General features: G+C 42.6%; 1 protein-coding gene across 10 annotated transcripts in view; it reads right to left on the bottom strand.

Moving 5' to 3' along the window:
• Positions 1 to 4002: 4002 nt before the first annotated feature.
• The window catches only part of RAPGEF6 (Rap guanine nucleotide exchange factor 6), a 222360-nt gene continuing 213680 nt past the window's right edge, over positions 4003 to 12682 (bottom strand). For 9 of the 10 annotated variants that reach the window (XM_077326867.1, XM_077326865.1, XM_077326862.1 and 6 more), the window contains 2 exons: positions 11340 to 11651; positions 4003 to 9184 (listed from right to left, as the gene is read on the bottom strand). In XM_077326867.1, the coding sequence (XP_077182982.1) occupies positions 9159 to 9184; positions 11340 to 11651 (338 nt within the window). In that variant the 3' untranslated portion in view covers positions 4003 to 9158. The remainder of the gene's footprint in view (positions 9185 to 11339; positions 11652 to 12682) is intronic. The other variant, XM_077326868.1, reaches the window with a different exon arrangement.

The raw sequence follows: 12682 nt of genomic DNA on the forward strand, positions 1-12682 counted from the left end.
CACAGATACCCCCGAGTTGCTCGTGGAAGAGCCATGGCAATGGTTGCCCCTCAGCATGACACACACAAAGAGACAAACAGACAGTGGACTCTGAGGCATTGTACCCCTTTGAAGCCCCACCTCCAACTCTCATTTTCACCGAGCTCAGCTACCACAGTAAGGAGTGGTTTAAGGATTTTCAGGCCCATAGTACCAAAACCAGTTTAAGGATTTGTGGGGCCCTACAGTTGCGGCAAGAGTACAGTTGCGGCAAGAACAGCCAGGCTGGGAGCAGAAAGGCCCCACCAGCGGAAAGAGGGATCACTCTGAGTGTCCTTAAAGAGGGAAAAAAGGGGAGGCCACAGCCCTGATACATGCGGGAAGGCATGTGGGGCATAATCCACATAGGACCCCTGGATGTGCGGGGGCCCATAGCACATGCAATATGTGCTACATGGATAAAGCAGCGTAATCACAGTCTGTTGCTTGGGTGATGATGTCTGCCCTTCTTAAGCCTGAGGCCTACTGCTGGCAACTGCAGTTCCTTGGGTTGTCCACAAAATCAAGTCCTTGCCTAATAAAAATGGAAAACTCAGCCCCTACCCCACCCCCAACATCTCACTGTCTACTTTCTTGTAAATCCTTTGTATGTGAACTCCCAAGTTAACTCCACTTGACATTTTGGGCCACTTATACCTTTGATTTAGTATAAGGTGACCAGACGTCCCGCAAATGGCAGAACTGCCCCGGAAGTCCTGCTTCCCGGGCAGTCACCCCAAATATCCCACATCCTCAGGCTGGGGTCCAGCCACGCCGAGGCCCAGCCACGCCGAGGCCAGGATGGCGCTCAGCGTCCTTCTTCACTCTTCACTTCCTTTTCTTCCGGTACATGATGCAGCGCCGCCCACGCTTTCACCTGAGCAAAAGGTGTGTTTTCACCTGAGCAAAAAGTGAATTTTTAAAAGTAAATATTTTATGCCAACACTCTTTGATGGGCAGAGGGGTTACTTGGAGGGGGAGGAGGGGGGCGGGGGGCCGCCGCCACCACCACTGGCACTGTGGAGGGGTTACTCGGAGGGGGATGAGGGAGGGGGAGGGGGGTCGGCGCCACACCGCCGCACTGCCTCCGTAGAGGGGTTACTCAGAGGGGGAGGAGGGAGGGGGCGGGGGGCATTTCAGCCAGTTAATTCTGGTCACTTTAATTTAGTAGGACCTTCATAGCAAATACTTATTTTTATTTATCAGGCCAGGCTCCAGCAAAGTCGTTCCAACCCCTATGTCTCTCCAGCCAGTTGCTTATTAACCATTTAGTTACAAGGTCTAAATATTCCTTATTTAGATCTTCCTGCACTTTCCAGATTCATGGGACACTTGTTGGTCTATCTGTTTGCACCAAAAAATAAAAACTGTTGCTGGTAAGGGCTGGCCCATAGCCCAGGCAGGGCACACCCGCAGCACTCCACCCCAGTCTAGGCCTGCAAGTCTCTACCATTGTTTCTACTATCACTGCTCTTCTCTAGACTATAAAGATCAGCTTTGTAGGCAAAAATGGCTCCTTTGGAGGGTGGACTCTGAGGCACTGTACAATTTTGAAGTCCCACCTCCAAACCTCAAGAAATATTTCTGACCCAGGGGTAGGCAAGCTCCAGACAAGTCCTGGAGATCTTCTGGAATTATAACTCATCTCCAGAATGTAAAGATCAGTACCCCAGGCAGAAATCAATGCTTTTGAGGGAGGATAGGGTTGTTGTGCAGAAGCAGCAGTCGAGGCCTCCCACACAAGTTGTTGTGGAAATGAAACTGTGCAGTAGGTCTCAAATGTTCCACCTCACCCCCCTTCTTTGAACAGTAATCAGCATGCCAAAGTGTCTGCAGATCTGTGAGTCCCCTTGCAAACTGCCAAATTCCAAAACCAGATAGAGGCCTTTGGAGGACAGTAAGGGCTTTGGGTTTGTGTTCTGGGTTATGCCCATCCCTAATAACTATTTCCTGAGCATCAGTTATCAGTTAATTTAATAAACCCTTTCTCTTAGCTGGTTACCTCAACAGGTTTAGGGCTGCTCTTTAACCAGGCAAAGCTCATATCACAGAATATGTTTTGTATAAGTTAGGAATGTAGGGTACTTAACAAAATGCTTATTTGTGTAAATGAGACAAGCTTTCTTCCTTAAGCTGACCCCAAACCCTAACAAAAAGCTAAGTAAAACCTGGTTAAGCTGACATTCTTATCCAGAGCCTCAATTCTCTCCTTGAACAGAGGCTAGCTCACAAGCTCACTAGCTCACTGCCTCCCATCCTGTGGAGCTTCATGATAGGCTGAGAATCAATTGGCTTTGCATGAGGCCAAAATGAAAAGGATTGGTTCAGAGCCCTGGGAAAGAGTAAGGACTTTTGGGGATGGTGGCCTCATCACCCAGCAGGTTTCTATGGCAGAGTGGAGATTCAAACCCGGTTCTCCCAGACACCGGTATTGTACTATGATCAGTAGGACAAAGACATTATTCTGGAAACTTAAAAGACATCTCTTCCTCACAGCAAAAAACAAAAACAAAAAAAAGCTGGATTTCCTTTGTGCTGGAGGTGCTTCAGAAAAGCCCTGAAGGCATTGCTTTTATGAATGCAGCCAATACTCTTTCTGTAGCACCTGCTCTGCCCAATAAGGACACTTGGTTTGGACCCTCCCAAAATGTTGCTGCCACCTCCACTGTGGCAATCGCTTTATGGTGGCACCTAGATGGGAATTGCCATTTGGACAATGCCAGCATTTTCAAGCTTCCATAGTTGTCCTAATAGAATTAGAGCATAGCCCAATAGAATAAAAATTGTCTTAAGTTCCCTCTTACCTACTTAAGTACCATCATGTCACAACTTACTTATTCCATCCTCAGCATGGGGATTTCAAGGCCAGGGAGAAGTTAACACAGTTTGCCATTGCCTATCTCTGCAGTCTTCCTTGGTGAACTCTCGTCCACCTGGTTTAGCTTCTGAAATCTGACAAGATTTCCATCTATGCCCAGCTAGGCTATTATCTTGCCCCAGAGTACCTGGCCACAGTGATCCATGCAATGGTTATCTCCGGGCTAGACTTCTGTCTACTCACTCTACCTGGACCTACCCTTGTCCCTGATGCAGAAACTGCAACTGGCGCAAAATGTGGCTGCTAGGGTTCTCACCAGAACACCGTGGAGAGCCCATATCCAGCCAGTGCTGAGGCAGCTACACTGATTGCCAGTTAAATTCCGAATCCAGTTCAAGGTACTGGTTTCTACCTTTAAGGCCACATGTCCAGCCTATCTGAGGGACCACCTGTCTGCCTATATCCCTGAGGATTCCTCCAATACCAACAGGTTGGTGTTCCCTGGCCCGAGAGAGGCCTGCCTGGCCTCCATCAGGGCCAGGGCCTTTTTGGTCCTGGCCTCCATCTGGTGGAATAAGCTCCCGAAGGATCTCAGAGCCTTCACGGAGCAGGCTCAGTCCCGCAGGGCCTGCAAGATGGAGCTCTTCCACCATGTGTATGGTTAAGTCTGGGTAGGGCCAGGAACATCTTGGGGCTCCCCTCACAAAGTTGTGGCATCCGCATGGTAAACTGAACCATCTGAGCTATAGTGGTACTTGGCTTTCTGCTGATTATTAACGGGTTTTTATTCTGTATTTTATAATGCTTTAACTGGATTGAGTTATATTTTATTGTATTTGTATTGATGTCGGAAGTTATCACGAGCTCGTAACCCCGGGAGTGGCGGCATATACATTCAAATGAATAAACAAATAAATCATACTATAGTATGCCACCTTCCTACCCTCCATTCCCTCTTATAAAGCACCAAATGGGCCTTTTATTTTATAGTTGAGCTTTCATACAAGTAATGCTAGGAACACTTGTTTGTGACTCCATCTCACTACTAGGTGAGAAAATAAATGACACACACTGTGGATTACTCTTTCATTTAAAGCGGCTGGGCTGAAGAAAAGAGGCATGAGAAACAAATACGCGGCAAGAGCAAGCCACTCCATGCGGTCATCTCATGTTAAGTAGGTCGTTTATTGGTTCCGACAACGTTAGTAGATTGGAATATTAAATGGTACTTTTAAACATTCTCTTAACCAAAAATATAACAAATATTTACACTCACTCAGTAAAAATACAAAAAAGCATACAGAGGCACTGTCTTTCTAAAAGACATAAGTGTAAGAGGTATCAAAAAATAGAAGACAAACATTGCTTGTTACAGAATACTTTACAATCACTGACTTGTGCAGTTACAATTGCTATCGGAATACCATTACAACTGTGCAGTTTCTGCCCATATGCTCACATTTGCAAAATGTCATTACTATCAAGCTTAACTGCATTCCATGGATATCTAAACAAAAATTAGAACAAGACAATGACAAGCACAAGGAGGCATAGGGTAGGGAACGGCATTTCCCCCCACACCATTTTTAAATGGCTTCCGTTAACCCAAGAGAATATCCCTTTTCCCCTAAGCGGTTTTGAAGGCAGTTGAAAAGCAGGTATTCCAACAGAAATATTTAAAGAAATGTGGATTATGGTTATCTGTGGTGTTGTTGCCTACAAATAAATAATTAGAATGAAAAACTGAATGGACTAAGTTTCTTGGCTTTGAGTTTAACTCTGAAGCGTTAATGCAGAGATGCTGCCTTTCTGATGCTCCGTGCTATTCTCTATCACCTGCTGCACAACAAGATTAGGTCCTAAGAAGTGATTTCAAACAACTATGCAACGACCATCTCTATCAAGGCCTGCACAAAATTCTCCACTAGCACCGGGCTGACACAGCAAGTATTCCTCAGGTGGGCACATGATATTTTTGTTCATCTTCTTAGATCATAAATACGTGTCAGGATAAGATGTACACATGAACAAACGTACACCTTCCAGTCACTGCTTTGGAAACATTAGCATACCTAGGGCAACACTGTTTCTATACCAATATTATGCACATTTTGCAACATTGTTCACTGACATCATAACTCCAGCATCATCAAACATCCAGCAAGCTTAAATGATGTACAGGTCAGGCTTTCATAATAAGAGACAGGGTTTTCTAGTTCATGTAACTATATGGAGGCAAAAATGAAGATTAAGTACAGCTTAGTGCACATAAAGATATATCCTGTTTGAGCTCCATTACCTCACAGTATACTGCGAAAAAAGAAGCATGGTGGATAGTTGATATGTACAAAGAGAGGAAGTGGTTGTTTCAAATGCATGATGGAAATGATATAAATGGGAAACAGTATACTGAATGCTACTAAGCAATTCCATTCAAGAATCAAATGTGTATAGAAGAGGAACAAGCAGAACTTGTATTTGGTCTCCTCATACACACCCAAGTCTCACTTCGTTCTGGCTAGTGTCCCCTGACCAATGTGATCAGCTGATTAAAAAAGGCCAGCAAACACAGCAAGGTCAGAACAAGGGCAGATTGAGACTATTCACACTGCAAATCTGAAGCAGTCAAGAGAGCTGACTTATGTAAAGCACATTTAGACCATAGGGGCTTTCTGTAAAGAAAACATGATTAGGAAGATGGGTGCTGGTTTTGAAATCAACATTTATTTTTGAAAAATGGGAACCTACTGATGGTATTCGTGTGAAAATGGCAAGAAGGCAATTGATGTGAAGTGACTTCAGATTTTTGGTCAGTGGCTTGAATGTCTAGAGCACTGGGCTTATACAGCAGAAAGAGACTACTCTCAAGAGAGAAGGCTTTCCTCCTTCAGTTTTGTTCCTAAAAGCTGAAATAAATATTTGAGATCATTGAAAGATTATAATAATTGGCCCAAATCAACATAATAGTTTTGCACATAGTTCTGCATCCTTTACCAAACATGTACACAGAGTATTTGCTGGAAGCTAAGGCTTGGGGTTCACAAACTTATTTTTGGCAATTATAGCTACAATCTTAGAAAGCCAAAGCATATCCTAGGGAGACCCACATGTTCCAGTAGAGGTAATGAATCCAATTTGTTGACTGAACAGGCAATCTGCTGTTTCAAATGTAAGCAGTAGTTTGCGGAATGTGCACTTTCTCACTACCTGGCTATACACGTGCCTCTGTCTCCACTATGGGTATCTAGGGGTGTGGCCAGTGAACTTTGGATACATAAGCCATGAGTTGTGCTGTTGCGGAACTCCCATTAATTCCCATTCATTCCCAATGAGGTTTTATGGAGGAAAGACTTGTGGACGCTATGCCCGTGACCACACTGTTATATATGGATGCCAACTTAACTAATATTATTTAATTACAGCCTATACAAAATTACTACCCGAAGAAGTCATGGCTTACAAGACTACTGTTTGCATTAAGGCCTTGAAGGGGCTGTCTCAGCTACTAATTCCTGATACTTAAGGCTGGTGATGACTATTTATATATGGTCAGCCAATGAAATTATAAATTAGGTAGCATCTCTGTTTTGTTCTTCATGGTTTGTGAATTTATTTTACAATATAATAAGGAGTACTCCAAGCCCAAAAGGTGAAACAAGTTAATTGAAACATGCCCTCTCGTAAGCTAGCACCAAAATTGATATGGGAAATGTAAACAAAAGGCTTTAAGATTTCTGCTTTATTTTTGGTGCTTGCGTTTCGATTCTGCCAGAATATGCTGCATTTATCTTACTCTCAGAAGAAAACTTGAAAGTTCCATAGAACTTTGAGTAAAAAATAAGTTATTCCAAGACACCTGTAAAACTGACAAATGCCTTTCCCTAGCTCAGATTGTAAACATTTATGACACTAAGATCTACAAGTTAATGTGAAAGATACACTGACACATTCATGTCCATTTATTATGCATGACTGGGCCATCGTTATTTGCTTGAGGGGGAAAAATGTACTCTGGTTGGCTAAGTAAAATTGCAGCCACAACCTAGACTAATGATAAACAATGGTTTTCAATTTCCCCTTAGCACACTGTGGATGTGCATGTGAGCCGACACTCACAAATTGTATTTTATTTATGACTAAAGATCCACAAATGTTGTGACAACCAAACTTTGTAGGAACTACTAATTCTGAACTACTAATCCTGCCCTTCCCCCAATATGAGAGAGATGTAATCTTTCATCACTTGTTCTGGACTCTAGAAGATATGCCGGGATAAGTCACACCGCATCTTTTTTTTCGGTTAGGGGCTCATGCCTCCAGACACAAGGAAAGCACTCAAGAATCAGGGAGACTTCTTGCTGCTTTCCAGTGCCCCCAAAGTGCTTGCCCATTTCTCACTTGGCAGGCTTATCATGTCCAATCACAGTGGCAAATGCATCTGTGGACCACTGTTCATAGCAAAACCTAGCAATGTCAATTTCACAGTGGCTTGCTGCAGCTGGTTTGGCTTTATAGTTCAATATGTTTAGGGGAAAATCTAGGATCATCTAAACACTGAAATATACATCTCAAAGTAAGAACATGAAAATAAACACAAAATACTCTACAGTGCAAATACTCGAGAATATGAATATTCATGAATCCTGTGATGATTCATAGTTCCTGAGGACTGAAATCCTGACCTGGATAGTCAAGCCTAGTCTGATCCCATCAGATCTCAGAAGCCAAGCAGGGTTGGCCCTCCTAGTATTTGAATGGGAGACCTCCAAGGAATACCAGGGTCATGACGCAGAGGGAGGCAGGCAGGCAGGCAGGCAGGCAATACCAACCTCCTCTGAGTGTTTGTTGCCTTGAAAACCCCTTGGGGTCGCCAGAAGTCAGCTGTGACCTAATGGCAAAAAGAACCACAAGAAGACTAAAATAATGAACCTCACCCTTCCGGTGTTTTAGTCCAAGTTTTACAACTGCAGAGAAATTTTACAAAATAACAGCAAGGGCAGAGCTTATTTAGAGCCGAATTTCCCTGGAATTTAACCCAAAACGTATTTCCAAATGAAAAATTCATCTCAGAGTGAGTGAATCCATACTAACATTATGTGCACTGTAGAAGATGCAGGACAAGTCCATCCACCCCACAACCACTAGCAGCCTTCACATCTTGAACAAGAAGCAAAACTTTGCAGGTCCAAAGATGTGGCTTCCAGACAAACTGGAATTCTGGTAGCTGTCAGAAATCAAGCACTACTCAGAAATGCAGAACACCTCAATCTGACTACACCGACATGATAAGTACCACTTCAGTACAAGCTTTGGTGAAGTGGCAGCAGGTTACATATTCAGGGCACAATTCACAAAGCAGCCATGTTCTCTTTTGTGCTTCTTTCCATTGGTTACAGTGAGACCTACACGGGAAAGCTTCCCAGTAGACTGTGCTGTAAAGGCAGACAGACGCCATCATCCACTTTTGCTGGAGGACAGGAAGAGGAAAGTAGAAGAAATCACAGGTACTTTCTTTTAGGCAGTTGGAAAGTTAAAAGGATAGTCACATGTACTTTGCCAGTTTTAAAATACAGGAGCACTAGATGGCAGCATTTTACTACTGTATGTACATCAATACACACTCTAAATACCATCTCCAGGGGTTGGCCTCTCACAAAAGAGGTTTATGTTGCATTATGTGTAAACCTCTAGCTGCACTCATGAACATCCAGTTCCTCAGAAGTCAAAAGTGTTTTGCTAGCATGAGACATTTCATTAACACCAAGATAAACAGTTACCTTATTTTCTTTATAAAAGCATTCACATTAGCCAACCAGAGCATTCCAAATACATGTACGAACAAACAGAAAACTTTATATAAACTCCAAATTAATAAATTACTCTTCGGACTGCTGCAGAAGTTTCCTTGGTTTAGATGAAGCATTGCTGTTTCTTCCATATGTACATAAAATAACATTCTTCAACTGAGAGCTGTAATGGTATAGAAAATATCTGAGTGATCTACCAAAAGATTCTAGGATTTTCTACTGACGAAAGCTTCTAGGTGGTGGGTGGCCCTGATGCATTGAAAGTCAGGTTCATCTGCAACTCTGGTTTCTGTGTTATTCCTTGGAAAGATTTGTCTCTTTCCCCCCCATGTAAATAGGTTTCTTCGACAATGGAGATGACCACAATAGACTGAAAAGAGCCTACCAATTGTTTTGAACAGAGGCAAATGCAACATTTGAAGTCAATAGCAGCAAGCTGTCAGCTACAGCTAACAGGATTGTATGATCCTTCCTTTTATTGTGATTTGAAGCAATTTTTGCAGGAAGCACAAAGGCTAAACCGCCGAAACTTGTTCATCTCCTGTGAAGTAAGAAAGACACAGTAAACTGTCAATACCAAAGAAAGCCACAGGGAACCTGCTCTTGTATTTATTAAATGTATTGACTACAACCAGCAACTCCATGTAAACTGAGCAACTCTGTACATGAGGTTTTCTGAATCAGTAAACATTGAAACAATCCTATAAATGGAAAGGCAATTGTCAAAATGAAATAGATCTAGCTTCATCAAAATATTGTGCCCTTTCTGACACAGTGCTTTAAAACTAGAAATGGTGCATGTGACAGATCTAGACCCTGCCCCAATGCCTATCAAACTGCGTTCTCTTGGCAGCCTTCTTTACCAAACCTATAAGCTTATAGTGGTTGCTTCTCAATCATCCATGTTTAAAATAAACCATGTCTATATCCTCCTGCTTGGATCTAAAGTCTGGTATTTAAGGTGAAAGGATGCAGAAATATCAGTACACCATAATGCATAGTTAATAGCAAAATATTAATTATTAGGCATTTGAAGCTTTGGTTACACATAGGCTTGCAATTATGAGCTGGGACCCCGAAAAAAATCACACTCCTGGCTTTGTATTTTTCCCAGCGCAGCCCTCAGCAGAGTTATATTCTTCAAAGCCCATTGACCTCCACGAATTTACAGCCATGTAACTCTGCATCCCCAAACTCCCCAATGCCTAACTAAGGGGCTCTCAAACCCCGTCTGTGATACTACAGGAGGTTCAAAAGAATGTTAAAAATTGTGCTAAGTATGCCCATGGTCACACTAGCTCTATGGGTGCCAGCTAGTTAGCCCAGTTTTATTTCATGTTAACTTGGGGTCAAAATGTGGTCACTTTTCAGTCTAGTGTGTTCTTTTTTGAGCTTTTCAGCATCTGAGTCAGAAAGGGTGTCTTGCCGGTGGGTATAAAAAATAACACCTCAAAGGTTTAGCAACCTCACAAAGGCATGCACCCTGGAAGTCCACTCTTGTGCAAGATTAACAAGACAGTCAGGCACAGCTCTATGCACATGCATCCACACTCTCTGGCTGAACAAAGTACTGCACAACTGCAAGCAACCCAAGCAAGACTGATGCTGTATAAAAGTCAAGGAAACAACGTAACAACATTTTTTTCCGAAATAAAATTAGAAAGCAAAATAATTGCGCCAAAAAACTAAATTAATGGATGACAGAAGATCAACTATGAAATAGATGAAATTCAAAAAACTACCCTCAGAGACAAAATTGCTAGAAAGATGGAAAAACAAAACATTCAGATTTGGCTCTCTATAACCTAAGATTTACGCCCAGGGAGGTAGAGTGGAAAGTTCTGAATATGAATTACACCTTTTACAAAATAACTGGAAGGTGGTAAACAGTTCAGAACATGGGCCAAGTGTAAAGTATCAGCCCTGTGCAGTAAGTGGGCCCTTGAAAGTTTGATCCTGTCAACCAAAAGGCTTCATTAGACTTTGCTGTTCAGCTGTAAATAACTGAAGCAGCAAATTAAAGCATTTTTATAGTGACGGTACCTTCATCAAAATCCTAAGGGCAGTCACAATAGGGAAGAGAACATCTGTTGGCAAACTGATAGCCACAACGTAATAAAATCAACTCACATGTACCTAGCTCTATTTATTTTGGCTTCAAACAAGATAGAATTTAATCATTAGAATCTGTAAGAGAATTTCTTTTTAGCCATGTGCCAAAGGCTCACATTTAGGAGTGGACTGGCCCTTTAACTCATCAGGAAAATTTCTGGTGGACCAAATTCTTGGACGCCTGTTGGTGGTAGGGCCAAAGTGAGCCAAACCCCAGCAAGGCATTTAGATCAGTGCTAGCTAGCAGCACGGATGGTTGGAGTCAGAGATGATTGGTGTCACACAGCTGCAGGCTGGGAGGAAACCAAACGGTCCCTGTAGGTACTGTCAGTGCTGCAGGGCTTTCTTGGCTTGGCTTCCAGTCCAGTCCTGCTGGCGCTGATCATTCACGGCAGTGACATGTTTGCTGATTGTTTTAATCATTGTTCATTTTCACAACAGGCACTTAAAAACTCATGATTTATAAAATACACACAATACACATTGATTCACATACAAGGTGATTTTGGTGAGATAAAACGGTCCATACATTTCCAATACAGAATCACATAGCAGTTGACTATCAAATTAGATCTTTAACATACCGTCCTCTTCACTATTTGCGTCAGTCATATCAGCTAGCTTAGGATGGGACGGCTGTCGGCTATGCCACTGAGGCATCTTCTTTGGAAAACAGGCCACTGGATCACTACTCAGAGGAGCAGATGAGAGCCTAGAGAGCTTGCTATGCAGCATCTTTGACCTCTGTACCGCCACGCTATAGTCAGGAGGTTTTAAGTGTGGGTGGTGAGGTGATCCTTCTTTTAAGTCCGCTAAAGAAATGCCCATATATCCTGGCGGGGTGGGCGGTGGCTCCCTATACCTATTGTCCTCCTTAGATGAGGTGACACAGTACACTGGCATAAGAAATAAGCAATGGAAATGTTAATGAAAGAAACAAATGGAGGGAGAAAGCATTTTTTAAAAAAAACAAGTGAAATGTTACAATGGCTAACCAAAAACTGATAACAAAAGGTAAATGTAAAATCATTTGTTATAAAAGCTACTGGCAGGATTCTAAAATGTTAACTACTGGAAAAGTTCACAGTTTAGCAGCCAGATTACTAGATTCATAGAAGTTGAAGCAGTGCTTAGCAGGTTCTCACCTCCTAAATGCCTGCAAATTTGCACAGAGCATTCTAACTGCACTTCTACAACTCATTCTATGTCAAGATCATAGGAACCCCTCCCCTCCAATTTCTCAAGTGAGAATACCTAATCACACTGGGAGAAAAAAGCAGCTCTCTTGTGGAAAAAAGCAGGGAAAGAAAGGAAAAGAAGAGAAAACAAAAAATAGGGCTAACAAAGCATAGAAAAATGCAAAAATTAGACTTGCCAACGTGCTTGCTGGGGGAAAACTGAGAGGTCCTTGTAGCATCTGCATTACTTTATTTGGCTGTAGGCATTCTGCTAAAGAGGAGGACGCTCAACCACATTATTGCTATAGGTGGAAAGCTGCTAAGAATCCTTTGCCTTTGGTTAATTGTATTTTGGACCTAACATTTAACCTCCTCATGTCAGCAATGCTGCTGCTAATCCATATTATTAAGTAACCTAATTTAATTGAGTCACTTGCCTTACTCTGAACAAATTGGCCATGCAATATTGAGTTCAATGGCTTTGTTCCTTTCCTAAGGGTTTCCCATTTTAACCATCCATTGTATCATATTCCAAATGCAACTAACGTAGTTAGAGGAAAGGGAGTTAAAATGAGATATCTGAGTTTGTACCAACATGAGACACAATCCAAACAATGGGCTATAGATAACAGTGCGGTGTCCTCTAAGACGGTGTTCCCCAACCACCGGGCCATGGATGCCTTGGTACAGGGCCGCGGTAGAGAGGAGGGAGGCGCAGGCGCACCAGCAGGTGCACCTCCCTCCCCCCC

The sequence above is a fragment of the Paroedura picta genome, chromosome 3 (assembly GCF_049243985.1).
Source record: "Paroedura picta isolate Pp20150507F chromosome 3, Ppicta_v3.0, whole genome shotgun sequence".
Lineage (NCBI taxonomy): Eukaryota > Metazoa > Chordata > Lepidosauria > Squamata > Gekkonidae > Paroedura > Paroedura picta.